Below are 25,869 nucleotides of genomic sequence, written 5' to 3' on the forward strand. Positions count from 1 at the left end.
CTATTTGAGGAGAGTGGTTTTGACTATTTTAATACAAATGCACATGAATGGGAACTGGCATAATTTTGACCCCCACGATACACACACACAGACACACGTATCATCCACACACCAGGAAACAGATATGCCCACAACAGATAACCAAGCCATACATAGACAGACAGACAAGATGTAACATAGACAAATATGCCAATTTACTGCACATAAATAGTTTAAACATTATCATGGCATAGCTACATGCAACCTGGTGGTCGGAGCCCTGAAGTTATCATGGAACATTCAACTAAACAAAACAGACTTGTTACTATAGTTTTTTATCCCACCACTACTACACAGCCAAGGATAAACACTGTCTTGACCTGGTTCTCAGGCAATATCTACATGTAGTCCACATGTACTGTATGTCAAATTACATTCTCAATGCATTATACTTTGGATCCTTACATACTGTAGTGGTGTGGAGAGTCATTATCAAGCAGACTAGTCATACTCTGTGCTAAATGGTGCTACAGAAGACCGATCCTTCAATAGTAGGACGTACGCATGTCTTTTTTAAACAGTCATAATTTCATTAGGCCTACTGTACGTTCACATTCATATAAATGATTAAATTAATGTTACATAGTTGTATTATTGTCTGTTAAATTATTTTTTTAATATTTTAAAGCTTGTAAATACTGATCTCAATTCTTAAATATTCCATTTCCTTCCTCAATCCCTTCTGATTGGTTCAGCAGGTGAAGTCTTCAGGGTTGCTCCGCCCTGTGTGATGAGGTAGCGCATTGGCAGAATATGGGGGTGGTGGATGAGTGTTGTCAGTGACAGACTGATGTAGGGTTGGTATAGATTGTCAGGAGTTGAAATGGGTAATTGGTGAAAAAAAATAATCATGGGCCAGTAAAACAAAAAAGGAAAAGGACAAGTTAATGTAGAACGTGTGAAAACAACCAGAACAGCGGATGGGACATACAGTAGGGTCATACTATTTAAAAAGGCAACTAATCACACTTGTTTTCTCTTTAAAACCTCAGAATTGATAGATGGATTTGTACACATAGTAATGATTGATGGGATAGACACATTTCCCAAGCTGATATACTGTACCATAATACAACACCACACATCTATCTGTTCTAATTTGTTTATGAAAGACTATGAGAAGATCAAATGGTTGTCAGAACATTAGCCATCAGAGTCTGAGGGTGGTGTGTGGATCATTAGATTCAGGGCCTCCTGGTCCCCTGAACACTAACCCTATGAGAAGGAATGAGCTCCCCTATACACACTCATGAGCCATGCCATGTTTCTTGTCTGGAGAAAACTTTCTCATTGACTAAAACAGCCTGGCTTTGTGCTCATGGAAACCTTCCTTATACATATTGAGAGGTGGGGTGTGGCTGCCCCCCTTCTTAGTGAAAGTTACTGACATGACACTTTACATCATCCAGGCTCAGGACTGTCCCCTGGTTGTTGTTATTGTTGTGCTTGTGCTTCTTATCAGAGCACCGGCAGAGCCTGTACTTCACCACCTGGGAGAATGGACACATACACATCATGAATAATTGACTAGTGTTCACACAGTGGGTATGAGGAAAGGTCCAAATGGTTAAGACATCAAGTCAACCCTTGTAATGACCATGTAAAAAGGTTCACCTCATAAATGTAGTCAAACAGCTCCAGAATAGTGAGGATACTGGCACCAATAAAGAGGCCCATCTGACCGCCAATGTCACCTTGAAAAGGATATACAGGCTTTATGGAAAGTAAGGTCATTATGATGAAGATATTCAAAGTACTAAGTCCTTGGGTTAATTTCTCTAAGTTTGAAACAGCACAGGAACTTCCACAGAGTTTGATGCAAAGTGTTTAATCAGAATCCACTACAAGAGGGTGATTCCTTTCAAACGTGAGAAATCTTCTCAGAACATTCTCTTTTATCTCAAAACCTTATCAGTTCTGTAAATTTGCTATTGGTACAATATTGTTTTATCACAAATGCATAATTCATTTTACACTTTATTGGTCTCTCTTTCTAAAGGCTTCAGATTACAGGTGCATAGATAATTCATAAATTTTTTGTAGACCCGCTCTGACCTTGACGGCCAGTCACACTGGGCTCCGGGCCGTGGGTCATAAAATTGCCTCATTACTGCTGGGTTTTGTAGTTTTTCTATAGTAGGAGCCTGATCACATAGCCTTCTCTCACACCCAGCCCCAATCATCCAGATTAACACTTTTGGGCTTAATTTTCCTTCTATATCTTAGGGGAAATACTAAACAGTCAATGGCTTTGCATCAGGCTTTTTCAGTATTGTAACATATAAAGGTATAAAAGTATAAAAGTGATTAAAAGGCATATTTCAATCATATAATCCATACTCATTCTTCATCTTTCATAATTAATCAAATAATAAACAGTGTGATATTATTCCATTTCAATTACACCAAAAATCTGTCATACATAGACTGAACTGACATACTGTACCTAAAAGTCCAGCTACTTCATAGGCCTTCTTTTGCTCAATCGTCTCATAGTTTAGAGCCTCAAAGAAGATATCCAGAACCAGAATATTGTCACTATGCAGAGAGGACCAAAAGATTAAAGGGGATGAGATGTCATGTACAATGTCAAGACGTTTTCTGTCTTGTATGGCATCCCTGGCTTACAGGTACTCTTTAACAAGTGGACTCACGCTATATATTGCTCTGACTTGTTGTACTTCTTGGCCAGGTACTTGGCAGAGGCCTTGCTGGGGATTTTGACAAAGGACAGCTCCTTGCTGAATCTGGTCATGTTGCATGGGGTCTCACACACGCAGAAGTCGTTGTCTCTCTCTACTAGGAAGTCTGGGGGAAAAAGAGCACGGTCACAGCATCAGTTGTTCCTGTCTGTCACAAGTCCACTCGTGACATGTGGCTACATTTCAAGTGAAGTAAACCCCTTCAAGAGGAACCACTCTGCATAGTCACATGTTTCATGATGATCACTGATGTAACTGCCATACACTCAAAAACAGAACGTGTGTGCATTTTTAAGTAAACTATTAGTGTGTTTTATGTGCTGTGGTGAACTGGCATTGCCTGCAGTTTTTTGTGTAATGGTGAGTATTTCTTTGTTACCAAGCGCAGGATCAGCACATTCTTTATAAAGCTCAGGGGTGCAGTACGGGGCATCTCCTACATGGCAAACAATACAAAAAGGTACATAATAAATCATTTTATTGCACAAAAGTTGCATACTTAAAAACTGCACACTTTCTTGCACAAATAATTTTTTTCTAATTTGACCTCAGAGAGTCTCTTACCAGGCATGTGCACCATGCGACAGTTGCAGTTCTCCACCAGGTAGCGCGTCTCACAGTCGATGCGGCACGCTGTGATGCTGTATGTGTCAAAGAAGTCTGAATCCAGAGGAGTCACCTTACAGTCTCCCCAGGGAGGAGGCAGGTATATCAACTGAAACACACAATCACACATTCATACAACCCTCGACTCTACTTGAATTCTGACTACCTTTCAATTCCATCAGTCACCTCTCCTCTCGAATCTAAGATCGAATAAAGTTTTTCCGAGAACTTACCCGCTGCTCCTGGCAGGATACAAATGTCTGGAACCCAGGTGCCACTCCAAAGCCCAGCTGGTCGATGAAGGAAGGCTCGTCCTGACTGTGGATCTGAACTTTGACTCCAGCCTCAAAGGAAGTCTCATCTGGGGAGTGTAGAACAGAGGCTCATTGCACCACACATACATGGGTTATTTAACTAACGAGAGCACTCACTCGCACAAACTGAGAGAGGGGTAGGTCTGTGTGATTGAACAACAGAAAAGTGTCAACTGGGTAATGGACTGCATGCATAGAGAGACTGAGAGAAGTGACAGCTGAATAAACAGTGTTGGGTTCTCTCACCTGTCTCTCCCCACACCGGAAGATATTCATCCTGCTGAATGTCCAGCATGAGCTCCAGCCCATTACCCATACCCCCCTTGGTTGTGATTAGTGGAGAGCGACCATCCCCCCCTGCGTTAAAGGTGTAACACTTCCCATAGCGAGTGAAGACCTGAGGAGACACATCAGTTACTCATCTCAAATGTAAATGCTGCATGTCCTTCTTTATCCTTGTCATCCCTTAACCCACTGTGATTCTTAACTACAATTTTCCACTGGGTGTCAGTGTTAGTCTAGGCTGGAGTTGTGGACTTGGCTCCAACCCTGAGAGGAGAGTGTGTGTGTGTGTGTGGGGGGGGGGGGTTAGTCCTGGGTTTAGGGTTAAACAAAAGGTGCACTCAGGTGAAAGAGACCAGCAGTCTGTGAATCATCATCCTGTCACAAGCTCTTATAAAAGCCTGCCATTACTATGGAGACATAGCATCTCTTCTAAGAGCTGCACTCTCTTCTGTAAACACGTGTTACTGCTCACAATTTAGAGAGCACTCACAATCAGTTTGGATCTGCTGGTGTGATTATTTCACCAGTGTCCAATTCTGTAGACTTTCAGTTGCGCAGCAGTCCTAGTAGTTCGTTTCTATATTATGTGTTTTTTTATTAGCAATGATGTCTCTAAAAGCTGGAAACAACCTAAATGGGGATGCTGTGATCAACATGTACACTTAGTCACGACAGATTCATCTTTGATTGGCACATTACCCCCATCAGACCATGCACCATGAGATGTGTGATTTGAGTCATGCAGCCCATCCAGGGAGAAGGATACAGCGGAGAGAAGGAGAGCTCCGGAGGGAGGGTGGGAGGGGTATGTGTGTGTGAGAGTGTGGTAAAGAGAAAAAGAAATGGATATAGGTAAAAGTGAAGAGGTAGAAATGGAGAGTTTTGTTGCTGCTGCTGGAAGCGAGCTATTGCTCAGTGTTATGGCACATCTTGACATATGTGTGATTAGAGAGAAGCAGCGAGCGGCATGGCTGCAGACAGAGTTTAGGCTCTGCCAAGGGCAGCTGTATATCTCAGCCATTCATCACCCACAGTCAGAGGGAAGGGGGGTCTGGGGGCAGGCCTGCTGGTCATGGCCTTCCTCCGTACTATGGCTGCTTCCTCTGGGAACAACAAAGCACAACTCTCCCAGTCAAATGGATTATGATGACTTTCTTATCGCTCTCATTTTCAGTCCAAAGAAAATGATTATGACTGTGTCTCAATTAGATTGAGGATTAGGTTCTAATGAGTTTTCTTTCCCATACCCTCCAGCCTTCCTCTCTTTGAATTGACAGCTTCCTCTCCTCCATTCACCAGACAATCTCTTACAGGTTTTTCTCCTATTCTATCCATACCTAATAGCATCCATCACTTGTTCATTTTCTCATCACTAATGTAACTGTGATTGGCATTGTCACAGACACAGGATAAAGAGCCTTATGGCAGAGCTATGTGCCTGCTCTTTATAAATACATAATATTTGAAGGCATGACATACAAGATCATGCACTTTGTCTGCTTTCTATAAATATCAGAATCAATTAATTAATATTATATCTGTCAGCCCTTGTATGCATGCCACATACAGTATGTTTAACATTTGTACTGTTACTGATTTATTAATGAAATGTGTTTTTGTGAAGCTGTTTTCACAGTCACAGTTGGAACCTGGGTGATGTTCTGTGATTGCATGGAGCAGGGGTGAATGGACAGAGAGAGGTATGCCGATGCCTTAGCGCACTATAGCAACGCAAAAGCAAAGGTGTGAAGAAGAGGGATGGAAACATGGAGGTTTATTTGTGGGGCACTGAGCAGTGTGGCTCCTGTTGCTTTCTACCAGGGTAGTTATCATCTTAATGAACCTGTGTGGTGCAGCTTCTCCCTCTCTTCCTCTTGAAATAACTTTCTTTCCCTAACTCTCCCACATGCACTCTCTCTCTCTCTCTCTCTCTCTCTCTCTCTCTCTCGGTGCAACTCTGTCTTTGTGTAACTCCCTCTCTTTCTTCCTCTCTCTCTCTTGTTGGCACTTCACTGAAGTGACTACTTTGCAAAATAATCAATCCTCTTTTGCCAGCCCCAAACATCAAATGCACATCTTAAGGAGTTTGCCCAGACTATAATCTTTAGAGCTCTCCAATCAATCAAACTGTCACTCATAGTGAGTTTCCCACCATAGGAAAGCACTCAGCACTCTCCAGAAAATGAATCATTATGCAAGTCGCTGTGTATGTTGCTCGTAACCACCCCAGCATGTAAAACAACCCTTAAATCACAGGTCCATACACACTGTCCCACACCCGTAAGGCAGGTCTAATAAACCCCTGCAATCTCTAAGCTGTTAAAGAACCCTCAGCGGGGTGAATACAATCCATTAGCGCTCTGTTGTTTTACAGCTGATCCAAGACATAAAACAATGCCTGTGAAGTGCAAACACTCGCCCAGTTGTTATGTTGGCCTCCTGAACCCAGTAGCACAGTGAGCGATATTTAAAAGCCGCCGCAGCCATGCGACATTGGTCGACTGTGCTGCTGTTCCAGTCTTCCTTTTAGAAACTCATTGTATCAACGTTCTTTTAATTTCATAAATTCACTTTCCTTCATGGCCAACCTTGAAGCATTCCCAAAACTTTTTATGAAGTTCGATAGAAAGGCACACACCAGTGTTGACTGAATGTTGTGGAGAAGAGCAATTACACTGCAAAAGCTAATCAGTGATGTCAGAAAAGAGGTAACAGCAACAGAGGTGCAACTCAGCCACCGTCTCTCCTCTGGTGTCACTTCTGTCCTGATATTGACCGTTTCAGGGAAGCGCTGACTCACCAAGCTAATGACAAGCTCTGGATCAAATTGAAGGACCATACCAAAGACAACACTTTGAAGTCCCTAGCTTGAAGATGATGTGCATGCGTTGTGTGCGTGATTTCATGTGTGATGTATTTGTGTGTGCTTGTGTCAAATGGTGTTTGAATGCATTGTAATGAGGCTGAATAACAATGTCTAGTCAAAATTGGTCAGCATACCAAAGTAGCAGTTCTGTACTGTCAAGATGGAAAAGAATAAGTGAACCGAGGTCATCATGAAGAGCATGGGGAAGAAGGTCAAAGAAATGGCTGCCACAATGTGTTACTTAATGTTTTCTCAGACACTAGGGAGAAGTCTATGCCCTGTTATATCTCTTGCCACATGCTTGTACACACAAGATAGAATGGATGGATACAAAACACTAGACACAATTTTAGTCAAAATATTTAAATGTCAGATCATTTTAAGTCATACATTAAAGTAATATACGTTGAAACATTAGTCTTTGTTCACAGTCTAGACTTTCTTATTTGTCATCACGTCCTTGTGGTGTTTGAATAACAGCCAGCATTTTCCAGAGGTCATAGCTAGAATAATGAGAAAGAATTGATCACCCAATAACATCCACTTTCAAAGTCTTTAGAGTGAAGTAGCACCTTGAGCCCTCGCAAGCTGTGGACGGGCTCTGTAATGATCTGTTTATGGGCAGGGACAGCTAGTCCTCAGGCATCATTGGCATTGAAGGAGAGGAGGAGCGGGCGACTTGCACTTTTCCACCTTAGCCTGTAGGCACATGAGATCGTTCACAAACCTATTATTTCATCACCTGAAATTTCAGTTAAAACCTAATATAACATTTGCAGTCAAAATGACAGTCACTTTCTGTCCATGTTTCTGATTTTATCTCCCCCACTGGTTCATTAGGACACCAATTGGTTCTATGAAAAAAAACTTTCATCTATTGTCCAAAGATGTACAATTTCATATTCTCATCCAAATATCTAACACAACCATCTGCCACACAATAAGAGCATTTCTTTCTCATTTCTCCCTTCCTCCCTCCATCCGTCTCCCCCGGTGGTGTTTTATTCCCAGCAGACTCCTCTCCATCTCCTCCTGCATTCTGCTCCCCTCCTCCCTCTTGCTCAGCTTGATGAATATTTTACAGGGCAGCAGACGGGGCTCTCCTCTTATCCCACTGTCAGACACTGGCCTGGATCTCACTACTGTAAAGTACCCATCACCTTCAGAGACCATAGCATCAAAGCAAAAGAGAAGAAGAGAGAAACAAAGAGAGAGAGAGAGAGATAGAAAGAGAGAGCTAGAGAGAGCGAGAGAGAAATAGAGAGAGAGGAGGTTGGCTAGAGCTTCTACTCAGAGCCAATACAAACACTGGAGATACAAAACAATGTTCAGGGAAGTAAAGAAAAGTAGGGATGCATGACAAATCTTCATAGGACGTCTACTAAAAAGACTTGTAGACTCTGCAGTATAATGACTGTCTGTGGGGGCAACTAACTGGTGGTCTAAATCAATCCCTGTTTTCTGTGTTAGGAGGAAATTGCCCACATAGCTGAAAAAAGGCAAGCCTTTCAAGATGGAGGAAAAAGCAGTCTAGTCCCTGCTACCCCCCACCTTCTACGGATGTTTACGAAAATGGAGAATGAATAAAATATCTCCATATTAAACAAGACTATTCTAAATAACCATACAGAATGGCTCTTTTATAGAGATGCTCCCCCTGGTGAATAATGAAAGGATGCTTGTGGTTCCCCTGACTGAAATGTGTTTGGATTGCTGCTTCACTTCCTGTCAGAGTCATGCAATTTTCTATACAATATCTCTCAGGCAGCAGTCAACCCATAATTCTCCTCAGAGTGAGCAAAATGAGACTTGAGTGAGGTGGTAAATAGCATCTCTGGGGACTTTTTCCTGTCACACATTCTTAGTGTAGAAACTGAGACTCAGTTGTCTGCAGTCTGCACTGACACCAACACAACTGAACATCAACACTGTTCTCATAATATCAAATAGGTACATCTTTTAGTCTGTAATGTACAGAGTAGAAAACACAATGAACGACAGAGTTCCCATTTACATCAGTGGCACTGTCATCACTGCTGATGCCTTGGACGTACTGTACACCCCTGCAGACTGAGGCCTCGCTGTCTTCATTAACATCTACTGTACTAATGGCCCTTCTGGCTGCTGATGAAAGAGTGGCAGACACACCTGGACAGAGCCCATCTCAACAGATAGCTGTTAGCTCCAGTGTGCATCACCCCATCTTAGAGAGCAGCTGTGTACACATCAAGGGGTAAACAGCCAGAGGGAAAGTCATACAGGGTGGGTGGGCAGAGGGCTGCAGCGCAGAGTCTCAGCAGGAACACCTTCCACGGTCTCATTCCTTCTTGGATTGACTGCATGTAGACTTGATCTTAGAAATTGGACATTCATTGAAGTGAATTGATTTGGGTTAAGGTAAAACAAGTGGGAAATCTATGGTTATCATGTGTTTTCTAAAACATAATTTATATCCATTTAAAGTCCCATAAGTCACGCTGTAGCTTGGTGAATGTTCATAACATGGCTTGGAAGAGTGTTAGACATCCCTTGTTCTAGATGTTAAGTGGTCTGGAGCCCCTTTATGTGGATAATAAGTGGTTTTCCAACCTATGACACATAGTCCCCGGCCTTCTGAGTCAACAGGTTGCTTGTGTCACAGTTCCTGTTAATAAGCTGGGAGGTGAGATGAGGATGTGTTTTTGAATAATGATGAAGTATGTGTGCGTGTGTGTGTGTGCATGTGGGTGAATAATTGCCGGGTAAAATCATAGTGGAAGGGGAGCACATTCTGATCAGTCAAACAGTGATACGAAGCATTTCAATTTCAAGCCAATGATTGGACATTGTGAAGTCATTTGAATTCATGCATTCCGCGTATGTCTTCCTTTTTGAATTTGTGCTCAGTCAAATCGGAAGCTACTCCATTTCCTTAGTGATAGAATCAGTCTCATTATTTCATGCTGTGACAAGGGGGCCTTGTCAGCCATGGGCCTGGCAGCCCGTTGGCCTCGTTACAGGAGCAAAGCCTCAACGAGGCACACCTGTTCCTCATCTACCTCACGCCTGGTGAGTACAAAAGAGGACAAACAGGGGCAATATGGGGGTTGACATGGTTTTGTGCTACACAGACTCGCCGTAGGAGAAACGAGACCAACCACATGAGCCAGGAGGGCTGAAGGAAGAGACCCTGGGAGAACAAGAAACACGCCGACGTAACTCAGTTTTTGTTAATGTTTTTTTGTTTTGTACCAAAAGGTGCTATTAAAACCCTTTGGCGTACCTTCTCTCTTGGAGTCTGTCTCCGTGCTTCACAATACGTATTTGCCTTTAGTTGCTTTTTATGATATCTAAGGGTAAATGAGTAGAATCAAATTCAATCGTCCAGGATTCCCCACACATGAGCAGTTCTCTGTTTCAAATTTTTGTTTGGAGGCTCTTTGTTGTCCTCTTTGTTGCTGTGCTTCAGAGACGCCACATCAATAAGTCAGGGTGACTAACCTCTACATATGGTCACGGTATCTACACATCTGCTCTCAGAGACAAGGGAGGCCAAGGCAATCCTCCCCTCCTCCAAAATCCAATGGTCTGCAGCCAAGGACTAGTCGGCCAGACAACCAGCCAGCCCAAAGTCTGGTTCTCAGACACATAACATCACCAGTGACAAGAGGTATGAGTCAGACTGTTCATAAATAAGGAAACATCTAAACTCAGGAGTCACAGTGTTGGTGACATCAAAACATGGTCCCCGAAATTAAAACACTACTACAGGGATTGAACAAACTGTGGATGGCAAGCTTTTCTTTTATGTAACATCATCAACCTTTTGACACCACAGCGATGGCCACCACTACAAAACAACAACTAGAGGATATGGGTCCAGCGTCATTTAACAAACTCATTACCATGGCTCCTGTTGCTTTTGGTGCAGTCTGGAGGGCGGGAAATCTGTCAGAAGGGGGGAAACGCGCTAGCAGCTTTTCCCCCAGAGTGAACCTCTCCGGTGTGACAAATTTCACCCTCTACTCCCTCTGGGAGAAATCCGCTGAGGTTTCAGATTTCCCAGGCTGTCGCATGGAGCTCCTGAGCACACCAGGATTAATTCATTTCCAGATAGCTCATGTAAGCAACTCTGACTCCCAAGCAGGCTGCATTTACATCGTCCCTTCATGCTGAATGGCAGAGAAACTTGAAGCTGAGGTTCAATTTGAAAGGCAATAACCCTTTATGCCTGGGTACTCCTAGACTACCAAGAGGACACGTGAGGATGGACATCCAAGATAATTGAACTCACAGCATGGTAATAGAGGAATTACTGGATTTGCAATTCCATGTCTGGCCACTGGAAAGTAAATAAAGTGATGTCTGAACCAAATTGAAAGTGTACCTCCCTCTGTTTCCCCCTCTGTGCATTACTGTTTGATACACAATGGTTCAGCTTGAGCACAAACGGTAAGTTAAACAGAGGATCAATACTTTTTCCTTGGCTGGCTCAGTCTGTGTGTGTGTGTGTGTGTGTGTGTGTGTGTCTATGTGTGTGTGAGTTGGTGTGTGTGTCTGGTTAGCGGGGATGTTGTTTGGCTGTGAGGGCTCCAGACAGGCCCAGAGAAATGAACGCTCAGAGCTCTGCCTCTCTGCCTCCCTACTGTGCCCTGCCAGAGAGAAAAGGACAGCAGGCGATGACATCCACCGCAGGGGACACTGCACACATGCATAAATACACACACACATACACACACCTGCGCAAACAGACACAAGTATTCACTATCTTGCTCACTTGGTCACAAATGAGCACTGCCAGATACACATGCTGGTATAGGGCCATGGGTCCAGGCTAAAAATCTAATCAGGACAATTTTGTCTGCCCCTGAATTATGACAAAAAAGGTTGTGACTGTTGGTGGCTCTGAGCTTAAAACCGTCACCTTGTGAAAGTCAAACTAATGGGACAGGCAATGAGAACAGTTCTGAATACAGTATACTGTAGTATGAATATGGAATATTATGAATATATTAGAATACAAATGAAATGGTTGGGAGTCAGATAATTAGTTCCATTCCATACAACACATTTTGTATAATTGGGAACTTTGACAGTTGAAATTCAATGTGTAAGCTAACATTTAACTACAGAGGAGCAATTATGGACAGTGAAGCCTACCATTCACAGACAAGTGGATACAAAATTGATTTCTTAAATTGCCAAATGCTTCTTTAATGTGCCTTCTGTTACAGATTATGTCTCACATTTGTTCTCTGGAATCACCTTTCAAACCACCTTGGTGTGCCTTGTCTCTCTCACAGCAGATCTCCAGTAGCTCGGGGCGCTCTCTCTCCATTTCCTGTGAGATTATTTAGTTCATCTCACCAGGTTCAGGCTGTGTTGATTTACCTTTCTGGTCTGAGAGGTGAAGATCAGGGTAGGTAGTGAGCATCTCTCTGAACCTACTGCAGTCGCCATGGTGACCAGTAGACAGCCATCAGGAAACTGACCTCACAGCCATCTCTCTGGGAAGAGACCTGCAGGATCTCAACAGCACCTGACCTACTGATAATCACAGGCGTCAAAACCTGGAGGGCTAAGCATGTGTGTGTATGCGTGTGTCTGTATCTGTTGTCCTCGGCCATGTTGGCTTGAACATAAACATGTGCTGACACAAAAGCAACAGAAAGGCTTGATAAAATCTGCAACAAGCAATGGAAGTCCATCTGAATGAATTCACTCTGACTGAATGTGACTCAATGGGAACACTTGCAGCTGTAAGAAACATCCCACCAAAGACACATCTCCAGCTGGGCCTGTCAGTCCCAACTCAGAGGAAGAACACAATGATTAAGAAAATGGGAAGCTCAATATGAAAGTAGAAGGAATATTTTGGAGTTGATCTAGTTTCAAGCTTTAGTAACGAAAGCTTGAAACAGAAAAGAGCATTAATAGCAGATGCCCAGGGACTCAGATTGTGCAAATGAGCTTCCCTGAAGAAGAAGAAGAAGAGCAGGAGTCATATCCATCGAATGAAAGGAAAGAGATATGCCTCCAACGCTCGAAAACAATCCTGTTGTTTCTCACCAACAATATATCAATGGAAGTGATGCAAGATTATCTACTATAAAATCAATATTACCCATCTCAGTCCAGCCAGTCCTGACAGTCTTATAGTTTTCAGTGACTTACAACCCCAAACACTGTTTACTCTGTTTGTGTCTCTCTCTTTTTCTTTACATTGTATCCTTTCCCTTTCTGTTTGTGTTCCTTTCTCTCTCTCTCTCTCTCTCTCTCTCTCTCTCTCTCTCTCTCTCTCTCTCTCTCTCTCTCTCTCTCTCTCTCTCTCTCTCTCTCTCTCTCTCTCTCTCTCTCTCTCTCTCTCTCTCTCTCTCTCTCTCTCTCTCTCTCTCTCTCTCTCTCTCTCTCTCTCTCATAATACCATCTACGTTTTTTGTGCTTCTGTTCTCCAAATAAATGGACAGCAGTTTTTCTTCTTTCCTCCATATCCAAGCCTTTCCATCCTGCCACAAAATGAAGTCATTTGTGAATGTCAGTCTTAAACCTCTAATACGAAACACTAAAATGCCACTCACAGTTATCTCTGCCTCCTGCTATCAGTGGGCAATTAAAACAACACCAGCCTTAACAAAGCTTCACTAACTACTCTCTAATAAATTATTTTTTCTCTTGTCACCCAGGCAACAATGAAGTCGTAATGAGAAGACAATTGGAGGGAAGAGTAAACACTTTCCCAGGTTGAAACAGAGAAGGGCGAGAAGTCTTGTGCTCATCCTTCTGAATACCGTCTGTTTGCATGAAGCCTACTTCCTCATACATTTAGACGGTTCAGGGTGGAATGACACTTGGCTTTCAGCTCATGGTGCACTGCCCATGTCATAGCCCTCATCATGGAACAAAAAGCATACATACAGGGAAGGGTAAATATGTGGCTCATGAAGAACGAGTTCACAGTCAACTCAAGGATATAGGGTTTAGACACGAGTCACTAAGCTGCAGTAGCCTGTGTGATCACCTCTGCTGTGACAGAGATGGGATGGCTGCCCATGCGGCGAGGCTGAGGGTGTCATGGTGGGTGTGTGAGGAAGCAGAGAAACAGAGTAATTAAGACCTAAGGGGACTATGCTGCTCCCCAGTCAGCTGGGCAAGCCAGTGCCCTCCCTGAGCTCACTCCGCTGTGTTCCATACCCCTCTGACTGGGAACATATTGTTTCCTTCCTAATTGAGAGAAAGTGTAAGTGATGAGGGAAGGAGACTGGTGACTCCTGCAGGGCTGTGAGGAGGATGAGCCGATGGAGCCTGTCAGCTGGAGGAGCATAATAAGAGAATGCGGCTATGTTAAACAGGTGTGTCCCTGTCAGCTGAAGGACACAGAGAGAGACGGGGAGAGAAAATAACCTTGGCTAGCACCTGACTTATCAGGACTCCTTAGAATAGGAAACAGTCAAACAATAAACAAAGGAAGGCCTATTTAAAGTTTCAGATGTAGCTGTCATTTTAGAATCTCGATGCAGAATGTTATGAATCATGTTCTCTATTTTGGCCATCAGTCAGCGGCTTGTAGTGCCTGTTTAGTGTGATAGCAACTTGCAGATGTGAGCGATGAGTATAATTTCATTTCCCTGTATGAGGTAAAGGGTGGATGATGTTTCCCTGCACAAGTGAAGGAGGTAAACACATTAGCAGATGAATAAACATTCACAGGCAGAAAGGGATGTTGTTTCTGTTTTGTTTGTTTGTTTTCCTGTGGAGCACTTACTATAAGTGATTAATTTAAAAGTCTGATATGCTCTTGTGACCACTCATTGGGTCTGAATCAAATGCTGATTAAAAGCATAAGATAAATATTGTTACAGAGACTCTTGAAGTCTGTTGCTGCCAGCTCTGTCTGGTTGAATTATGACATAGCTAGAGATGGGTTTGGTCATTGGATCAGAAAAAACGGCCAAGTGTTGAAGACTAATTATGCTTTTTAAAAGGAAAATCTCCCTAGAAAATACCTTACACAACATGTGCATGTGCATGAACACGCGCTAACATGCACACTTGCACCCATTCAGCTTGGTTCCTCATTGATACCTGGATGATGACAGCTCATAAATCTCCATGAGAACTGCATCCTAGTAGAAAAGAGAAGACCCCCACCTCTCCTGACACACACACAAGCACACACACACACCTCCCCCACCCACACACAAACAAGCACGCACACACACATACATTACACAATTCACAATGGAATTATCTTTGCATAGACACAGAGGCCATTATTTCCACACCCTAAAAAAAGAAAATGAAATCTCCCTGGAACTCAGTCCCTCAGGCCATGCTAAAGCTAGCAGTGCCTAATTGATAGTTCAGCAATGGCAGAGGAAATGTCAGTTTGAGAGTGATATAAAACTGCACAGGCACATCCAGGAAATACTAATCAGCCGTTCCTTGCTTCTCTGGCTTTAACACTCTGTTCCCCAAATGCTGCATGCTACCTGAATGTCATTGCATGAAACTACAATATCTGTGTTTGTGTGTGGTCATGCTGTGTGTGCTGTGTTTGTGTGTGTGCATAATGGTGGTGGTCATGCTGTGTGTGCTGTGTTTGTGTGTGTGCATAATGGTGGTGGTCATGCTGTGTGTGCTGTGTTTGCATCATGCTGCTCACAGCTTTGTGAGTAAAAGATACTAAATGAATCCAGACTACAGAAATTACAGTCTTTAACTAACTGCAGCCTTTCATAGATTATAAATGGTTTACATTAGCCCTAATCGTTAAAACAGAAAGAATAAATGTTGTCTACATTAAAATCGTCATAGCTATTAATTAAAATGAATGACTCATAGACCACTCTCATTTAACCGCCTACCCTTGTTTCCCCCCACTCCCATCCCCTCTGTCCTCCATGGTTTGGAACAGGTTCGGTTCATTTTCATGCAGAGTCTTAAACCTCCAATGTCTACAGTGTACACCCTCTCTCACTACTCCCATCTGTCATGTCTGCCTCTCTCCATGATCTCCCACCCGACCCTCCTTATGCTGACACAGTGTGTACAAACTCCTGGAGTCTGGACTGGTATAAACCCATAATGAGCTTACAGAGACCCAACTGAATTGATAGTGTGACCGCAGTTCTCGTGTCACATACACACCCATGTCCGCAAACATACACACAACCTATCTTAGACACACACACACACACTCACACATACACACCACGCATATGCACACACGCACATACACACACATGTGCACATAACCTGACACACACACACACACTTCAAAGCATGCAGTTCAGGTTCCAGTTCATCCAACCCCTCAGAATTCATATGTATAGTCTGTGCTGGTGAGAAGCTTTGACTGTGAAAAGAGGCCTATTACAGGGATTCAGGCTGGTTCCAGTGTGAAAGCAGCACCTGCCTCATTATCCCTCTGCTCCTACCTCTCTCCCTCCGGCTCTGATAGGAGCAGGATTATGTCCAACATAATTACTGTACAAATCTAAAGGTATTTCTCCTTGTCCACCATCCTTCTGTTTTATATGTACATTGTTGTTGACAGCAGATGTTGTTGGGGTGTGTATGCACTGTGCATGTCAGTGGCCACGGAAGCTAACGTGTGTGTGTGTGTGTGTGTGTGTGTCTGTGTGAGTTCAGTGTCTGTTTTGCATTTGTCTTATCCTCCCCCAGGGAATCATTCAGTGGCTGGACTAAGCCAAAGAAAGCCTGCATACTGTGAGATTGTAACCCATACTGGATGTACAATATCACTAATAAATATCTGTTTATGTTTGTACTTCTATATACTATGTACAGGTCTTTATCATTGTGTGTTTGTGTGTGTGTGTGTGTGTGTGTGTCGGTCACAAATCTCCAGCAGAAAGCAGACCAGCGCTCACTCTTGTCTGTATTCCCTTCAGACTGCAGACATACTGTACACCGTATCAACCCTTCTCCTCCTCTTCGAATGTACATTTGAGGTCAAGGAAGGACAGAGTGACACAACAGTCTCTACCTTCTACCATCATCATGTCCCCCTGGCTCTTCCTCTTCCTCACAATACACTTCAAACAGCCTGAGTCAGAGTCAGCCAATGCCAGCATGCCTCAAACCCACACAAACCCCAAGGCTTCCAGTCACCTGCACTAATCCTCAGGATAAATAAAGCATGTGCAGAGCACAGCAGCCAGTGCAGGCTATTTTCAGTGGCACAATTTTTTATTCTTTTTTTTAAATAATTTCCCTGTCCATGTTTTCATAAAAAAGCATTTTCTCTGTCAGGTCTGGGCATATAAAGCACATTTGAGCAATTCCACTGATCCATTTAGAAGCCAGCTGGAGTCACAGCGATGCACCGTGGAGCTCTATCTACAAACAATAGGAGACAGGTCTCTCACGTGGGCCCTGCAGAGAATGTGTGGGGTTACTGGAGCAGGCAAGGACATGAAAGGCTGACTTTAAATTGAAAAAGTTGGGCAATTAACTTCAAATATTTTTACCTATTTTAATGTGGTCTCTAATAGGAAATGGCAACGTGTTTAAATATTTGTTATGGTTTGGTTTCCAGATCCACTAGATTAGTCTCTCAAAGGGATCATATAATGAGTAAAGAACAAGGGAGTACAGATTTTTCTTTTGATTGTGAATTGGACATTGAGAGTTTGTATATGTGTGGGTGTGTCAGCGATATTGTCTACAAGTACAAACACTCATGCCCATCACTTCCTCTCTGTTGCTGTGTTTGGCAGAGGTCCTGCTGACAGTTGGTTTTCTGTAAAAGATTACTCCCCTCTATGGTCATCATGAGTATTCACCTGCTGATCTGGTAATGGAGTTATCCTGACCATCAATCAGCTTTCCAAGCTGGTCAGCACTAAATACAGTGCATTCAGCACGGCCACATGTATTAATTTGCACCTGTAAGCATTCGCTGCACATCACAAAGGAGTATGACGATAAACTTCAAAGCCCCTTAAGTGATTTCACTTGCTCTTAAAATTTCCACCTCACCTCTCTTCGCCAAGGCAGCTTTTTTAAGGGAGAACCTTTTGCCTAGGAATAGAGGGAAGAGAGGCATGTCAGGGGAACAGGGAGAAGGAGAGAAGGGGTGTAGGAGTGGAAGATAAAGAGAGCATGGCATGAAAACATAATGAGGATTGTCATGCCTGTGGGGGTGATGTGAAAGATGCACTCCGCAGGGATCGAAATGAATGAGGGACGAGGAAAACAGTTCAGAGAAGAAGGGAAAGAGATGGATGTAGAGAAAAGGGAAACACAGAGCACTCAAGGTCTTGTGGGTGTGGAGGTGTGACAGGAAGGTGCCACGTCCGTAATGCCCAGAGGTCTTTGATGTGCCAGAGTGTATGAGCACTGACCCTAAATAAAGGCTTACAGTCTGCTGTCTCTACTGTAGCACAGTGGCTCCACGTTTCATCCCTGCATTCCCTTCCTGAGGGAGAGGGGGAGAGAGGGAGAGAGAGGGGGGAACTGGCTCCATCCGAGCCCCAGGGCATTCTCTCATGACGAGCCTCAAGACTTGGCCTCTCTATCCTACTTGCCATCGGGCACAATGATGTGCTCCTCCCTGTTTCCTGGCATGTTCTGTAATGTCAACCTGAGGGGATGATGGGTTGGCTCGCTACTCCAGCGAGCCCCCCCAGGGATCACCTGCAGGGGGTTTTAGTCAGGCTTGAGGCATTCTGTCACCAGAAAGCTTTTTCTTACTTAAGCTCTACTTCAAAGACAAACTCATCGGTACGGATGTTTTGATGCCACCACAGATGAAGAGATACATAAAAAGTTGATTTAACATTTGATCATCTTTCTAGTAGGAAAAGACCGTAGAGTTGTTTAATGGGGAGCTGGATGGTACTGTTGTCTCCCGCAGAGAACTCCTCAAGGAGTTGGATGCTTCCTGTTGTCGACACGACAGACAGAGTGATCAGAGAAAGGAGGTAATAGTCTAGCTGTCACAGAGACTGTGTGTACTGTAGGGAATCACACAGCAACTTCACAGAACCGCAACAGGCTCCCTAGGTAGACTTGTCAAAGCTCTCGCATGACAAACAAGAGAGGCCAGGCATCAGAGCATAGGAAGAGCTCCCTGGAAATACTTTCCTTCTCTCTCTCTATCGCTCTTACTTTACACTGTCTACTTCAGTTCATTTGTGAGGCTTTTTCCAGAAGCTCTATCGCTCCCTCTCTTTCCTTAGGCAGTGTTAAAGAGACCAATTAGCTACCATGATTCTATCCAGCCGTCATTGAGAGGCAGAGGGGAGTGGTGGATATAGTCAATGACTCCATAATTGCTGTCTTTGTTATCATCTCCAGTATTCATTTGAAATGCGCTGAACCATCTTATCTCTAAACTTTTTGATTGTTGTTAAGATGAACATGTCATGCTTGTGTACCTGTATGGTTCTCCCTGTTGCTTCCTCCCTGCTATTATCTTTAAACGATACCTCTTAAACTCTGGAGATGTAGACACAACTTGAATAAAGCTAATTATCCAAAACTGGATGTTTCACAGTGGACTCAAAAAGCGATAAAATCTTCAAAGATTTTCTTAAACTGGCAACATGATAATATTTCATAGTATGGCCGATGCATTCAGAGCAATCTCTCTGCCATCTGTTTGTAGATATCAACAAACCAGGATTAGTCAACTCTGTAGATACTCTTTTGATAAAATAATTAATTAATGCATCACATAATCAAGTGAATTATGTTTTAATCTTTGGTTTAATCATAGTGCTATTTCCTAATGCAAATGTCAATCAACTTTTATTCAGATGTAATCAGGCTTCCAAATATCACTTAGTGTTTCTTATTGAGTACTATTTGTCATCTCCCCCGGCACTTTATGCAATGTACCATGTCCTCCTTGAAGTGATTGACACATTAAATGTTATTATGAAAGCTGCTGTCTATCACAGTAAGATGTCACTCAATCTATCCTCAATATATCATCATACAAAGAGAAATTGGTTGAGAAAATATTCTAGAATATTGGTAATACACATTGTACTACAAAAGATTCAAGTGTTCACTTTCAAATGCAAAAATAAAGCACCTTCAGAGTGATGTGGTTCTTTTTGAGAAGATTGTGTTGGGCACAGGACATCCTCAACCATCACACCATCAACAACTTATGATGAAAATATGAATTGAAGAAGATGAATGAAGTGTATGTCTCACTGAAATTGATCAAAGTAAATCTTCAAAGAAAATGCATTTCCCACTACCTTCACGTTCCTGTAGATAACAGGTGAAGAGAGAGGGAAAGAATCAAACCCCCTCATAACCACCTGGGGAAACACCTCTTCCACTCCACTCAGGACAGACACAATCTTCTGAGCCACATCACTCTTCAAAGAGGAGAAAAATGGATCCATCTCTGTGGAGTGCTGTGACGACTGGAGGAGAGGAGCTCTCGGAACCACAACAGAGGAAGGAGAAAGGCTCGAAAATCACCCTGCCCTCCATTAAAGACCATCCTCTACAATTGTGTAAGGAAAATAAAACTGACTTCAACATGCATGACATGCCTGATGGGTTTTACAGTGTGCAATTCAGGAACAGATGACTTTTTCTGTAGAAAGTTCAAAACGGATATTCAAGGGAGATACTGGTGCCTGTTGGCAGCTATGCCTGAATCCATGAGCCAAGGCAAGAAAGGGAGGAGGCTATGCAGGAAGAGGCAGCAGCACAGTTCTTGACTGAGCCACAGTTCAGCAAATAAAGTTCCTATTTTACTAGTGCACAGCACATAACACACACACACAGTCTGCCTTCAACATAAATCTTTGATATCATCTGTCCCCTCCATCCACAGAGCTCATCTCTATGGATCAGGCTGCATGTTGTCAGTCCCACTGTCGTTTGGATGGGACAAAATGACAAATGAAAACATCTAAAAAGTTTGCTGCCAGTTGTCTGAAACAGCAGCCATGCTTTGTACATATAGGAGGTCCCTGCATCATCTCTGCAGGCAGAGCAGACCAAAACAGAAAGGCCGCAGTCACTGAAGAATAATCACTACTATGTGACATCCTTGGGTCAGACATGCTGTGAGGAATTTCACATTCAAAACATGCAATTAGCATCTGCCTGTATGTTACTGTGTCTTGACCTCTCGTCCCTCAGCAGACAGTGATCTACTACACCATTGTCAGGTTCCTGTTGCAGCTGGTGTAGGTGTCCACATAAACATGCTTTGTCAGGCTAGTCAAGGATTTGACACAACAGGGATGGTAAACAGTTGTCAGTGACTGACAGACAAAAGTGAAATAACTCTCTGTTGTGTAATCTGTATTTCCATTCATGCATGTAGTTGAATTCAAACCATCAACATCTAAAAATAAAATACAACAATTGTGTGTACTTATATTGCCATCTCCCATGAGTAGTTAAATATTACTTCTTGAAAACAGTTCAGTTGTTTGTGTATGAAAAGGTAACTTAATGGTTTGTATGGCTTCTTACTACTTTGAAGTCCTCAGGTCTGCACTCAGATCCCCGGAAGTGGCAGGTTAGCATCATGTCCTTGATGTCATGTCCTGTTCGGTCGTAGAACTCTCGCATGTTGAAGGGCCTCGGCTTGTAGTTGTGGAAGTCTGCTTTGGCCTTCAGCGGCTCCAGAACACTCTCTTCCACAAGGTGCATGTCCCTGATCTCATACCTTGAGGAAAGAGAGAGAGGGAGAGACAGCGAGAGAAAGAGGTGGGATGGACAAGAAAGAGGGCATGGTAGTGTATTAGTCACATACAGCCTTTTTCAATATTATATTGTATTTATATTATAATCTAAGTAAAAGTCTGGAACTTGATTTTACTATCATGACACTTGTCACTATTGAGGAATCGACTGTCAACTTTAGAAGACAAGTGCTCTTTAAGATTAAGACAGCATAAATAATTCCGATGGCATTAAAATAAATATATATGAGGGGATCAGATGGCTGAGTGGTTAGGGAATTGGGCTATTAATCCGAAGGTTGCCGGTATGATTCCCGGCATTGCAAAATGACGTTGTGTCCTTGGGCAAGGCACTTCACCCTACTTGCCTCGGGGAGAATGTCCCTGTACTTACTGTAAGTCGCTCTGGATAAGAGCGTCTGCTAAATGCCTACATGTAAATGTAAATATATTGCATGAAAATATAAGTATGTGCAAATGTTGAACAGCTAATGCTGTTCGTGTGTTGGTAATGTATGTGAGTGTATGTCCATGTCCTCATTCTATCCAGACAGAGAATAATTGCACATGAGTCACTGGGTTGGGAGAATGCCTTCCCACACAGTAAACAGCACAATCAGTAGGAGATTTTCTTTCCCAGAGTCCACTTAATCTAAGCATTCAGTTTCCTCCTCCCTGTAAAGATACTAGAATAGATGCTACTGGCACATTCAGAACCCTCCTCATCACACAGTAATGTCAAGCTTTGAAAGCTTTTGTCATTTGAAATTTAACATTTTGGCAGAACCTTATTATTAAGAGTGAGACAAATTCTGTATGTATAATTATTTATATAGTCTGAGTTGGACCAACATGGAAAACGTATGAATAATAAACATTACCAGTATAGTTGTAGCAAAACAGTTTCAATTGAAACCAATACAAAAATATTTTACATCTGTTTTTAAAACCAAGTAAATAAAAACTTGGTTTAAATAGTCTTAGTTGAAGTCCAACTCATCAAACTAAAAGCCACCAAAGCCACCAGAGATATTAAATCAGTCATCAACTATTCCACTTCCAATGTTTGGTTCTTGACATAATCATGCCAACGAGGTGGGAGAGATGGCCCACTTCTTCTGATGGTAAATCTGATCCTATTTAGATACTCTCTCTAGCTGCAAAGTGCCATGATTTGCCGGCAGAGCCTTCAGTTGATTAAAAGAGACTTTAATTGGGTTGAGGTCTTTGCTCCCAAATGTCATTGCTGTGGATAAACCTGCCAAGAATGCACTTATGAGATAAAATCCCAAAAGCACACAAGCCGGAAAGAATCAGCATAGGCTGACACCTCTGTTTGTATGGACTTTTATTATCATGCCACAAGACATTTGACAAACCTTAGAGGTGGGAGAGAAAGACGGTGTATTGGATTTCATGCCACAAGCACATTCACTTCTGGATGAGAGCTTAACAATTGAGGGAATAACTGCATCGCCTCTCTACCTTGGGAGACTGGATAAGTGAATAAATACCAGCTTTAAGTCACCAAACTAATTCAGTGTTTTTTTACATTTGCAATAGAGAAGATAACCTGACATGCGTACTCAATAATAACATGATTGAACAATTTGATGAACTGCAATTCTTTCTGCCAGGCAATAAATGACTACTTATCACCTCCTCTTCTAATATTCCAATTTGCTCTGGGTTCAAAGAAACAAAACACATACCTCTGGATTAGATCATTTCTTTGATTGGTGCTCCCTTACATAGATCATTACAGTATGTAATCCAGCCACTGGTAATGCTCACACCTGTCATTCCTCCAAGAGCAATGGATAATGAGTATTCATCAAGCTTCGAGCTTCAATCCAAAAAATTTTTTTTAGTAACAAACCAGATGGGGAAGATCCTTCTTAAACCATAAAACCACTGATAGAAGATCTCATTTCAGAGACAGTTTGAGATTGTTGAAACTGGGACACTGATAGACTTCATTAATCATTCCTTGAATCAAAACTAAAAAGACAGATGGACTGACAGTATAGGGCCAAATTAGATGTAGATCAGTAGTTTCCATATCATCAACTGTAACATATCATGTCTATTCGATGAATCGTCCTGACAACCTGTGCATTTCTCTGTCACTCAACCCACCTCCTTTAACAATTCTGATAAAGGAAATGTTTCTCAGTTCTGAGAAACAATTCCTTCACCTTTATCTCACAACAACAAAATCTCTTTCCCATTACAGTGTATGTGTGTCTGATGATATTGTAGGTGTTGATCAACAGAGTCCCAACGACAGCAACAGGGACGCGGACTGACCTGTCCTGATTGTTTTATCATCACACAGCCAGTGACATTTGAGAGAAGACACAGACACCAAGGATCTGAACTGTGTTGACACAGTTTCCAGGCCAGTATTAGTCGCTTTCTCCCTTCTTAAAAAGGCCATCTCTACAGTAGGCTTATGACTCACTGCTGTTGCACCCCAAGATGTTAAATAGTTACAGCAAGTCAATAACCCTAAATGAACATTTTCATAAAGTCAAAGACTCTCTGCATGAATTGTTATCTAAAGATACACATTTCAGTTTATATTGAAGACACAACCTCCTCTCTGTTAATCCTCCATCCTCCACAGCGGTTATCCCAAGCTACAACAGTAAGAAGACGTGTGCTGTGGACCTGCTCAGGGGTTTAGTGATGGTGCTGCAAAGCCCAGGCTCAGACAGCCAAAGCACACAGCAATATATCTAACTAACAGAAAATAAATTCCAATGAGAAATTATGTGAGAGTTGCAGAAGTATAAAAGTTATTAATTAAGAGACAAAAATGCATTTATACGGCCACAAAATATGATTAGACAGTACATAAAACGAACCTACAGATCTCAAAATGTATGTCATTCTACTCTGCCCAAATGTCCCACTGACAGTCAGGGCAATCACTGAGACACATACTGTAACTTGCAGTTAGTTTTTTTGTGTTGTAATGTAAGTCTGAGATGAGGGATAATTATAGTTTAGCTGTCTAGTAAATCCATCATCTGGAGCCCTTGGGAAAAGACATCTCTGTTCATATTTCTGAGCTATAATCTACGGTGAGCTCCAGTAAATGTGATTTACCACACCTGTGATTGAGCAGGGCGAGCAGCTCCCCTGCGTGGTACAGGTCATTGCGTGTTACTCTGCTGAAGCGGAATGAGTTCAGGTTACAGAATGTCACAGCGGGAAACACCATCAGCGGAGTCGCGATCTCGTCCAGTTTGGTGACGTGTGGATATTCCAGGTAGAAGTGTATTCGATCGACACACACGTACAGTAAGAAAGTCAAAGAACCGAGGAAAAACACGACCCATAAACAACGCTTGATGCACACCCGTTCATAAGTGAAGATGTGAGAGATTCCGTGCAAGGTTGAGTTGTGCGCAAAAACCTCAATAGGGGGAGGCTGATTGCACTCCATCTCTTCGGTTTCTACCTTAAGGTCCATTTTAACCAGTAGCTACTCTATGATTTCGAATTTTTAACAGACCGCAGATTCTTTCAGTTCTTTAGGCAGCCCAATGTCTCCCTTTCACAACTTGAAATACATTTTTATCTTCATTTCGCGTGGATGAGAAAAATACACTCCACAAAAAAATGTGCGCATACATATTTACTGTTTCCGAATTCTATGTACCCTAAAAATGTGATTTCAGTCTATACAACATTTCGACTGCACCTGTGGCATCTGCAAGGCAATTCATGAACAAGTAACAGTCTGTCTCTTTACAACGACTGACCACAAGAGCATACGGAGACCCCGCGTTTTGTTGTCGCGTGGTTACCAGCCGGGATGCAAACAAGCTATTAGGACTGTCTCATCGAAAGCAAGCAAACAAACATAAAAATCGTTCTAAACGCCTGTCAAAATAAAAATGTCAATAGTATGAGTTTCCAAGGTGTCCATGCTGTTCCTTAAGGTCCCATTATCAATAAAGATTGCTACAATACAATGTTGTCCGTCTTGGTATATGTCATTTGATCATGAGTTAATCCGTTTCCCCTTCGTGCACTTAAATACAGAGCCCATCACTTCACATCTTCAGTCTGCAAATGTCCGAACGAGGAGATTGTTCTCCCGACCGGGCAATAGGTCGTTGGATTGGACAGTCTCTTGAGTGTGTCGCTGCAGGCTGTTTAAAAGAGAGACTTCGCAGCAGAGTGCATGGGAGATGACCATATATCCACACGGACTGTCTGGCATTCCGTTGAATAAACTTCCCTTTCGTTATCAGCCCACACTCCCTATGGAATCTCCCATCTCCATATTAAATTGAGAAAATGTGTGTGTGTGTGAGGGAGGGAGGGAGAGTGAGAGTGAGAGTGAGAGTGAGAGAGAGAGAGAGAGAGAGAGA

General features: G+C 42.7%; 1 protein-coding gene across 1 annotated transcript; it reads right to left on the reverse strand.

Annotated features, from left to right (window-relative positions):
- Window positions 1-1,409: 1,409 nt before the first annotated feature.
- LOC136945737 (acid-sensing ion channel 1-like) lies at window positions 1,410-24,962 on the reverse strand. The gene is made up of 10 exons (XM_067239743.1): window positions 24,601-24,962; window positions 21,270-21,465; window positions 3,908-4,058; window positions 3,581-3,708; window positions 3,306-3,456; window positions 3,121-3,177; window positions 2,694-2,847; window positions 2,486-2,577; window positions 1,654-1,733; window positions 1,410-1,529 (listed from the first exon to the last, which is right to left on the reverse strand). Exons 1-10 carry the CDS (start codon window positions 24,960-24,962, stop codon window positions 1,410-1,412), a joined length of 1,491 nt encoding a protein of 496 aa, XP_067095844.1.
- Window positions 24,963-25,869: the final 907 nt, after the last annotated feature.

Source organism: Osmerus mordax, chromosome 7, assembly GCF_038355195.1.
Source record: "Osmerus mordax isolate fOsmMor3 chromosome 7, fOsmMor3.pri, whole genome shotgun sequence".
Classification (NCBI taxonomy): domain Eukaryota; kingdom Metazoa; phylum Chordata; class Actinopteri; order Osmeriformes; family Osmeridae; genus Osmerus; species Osmerus mordax.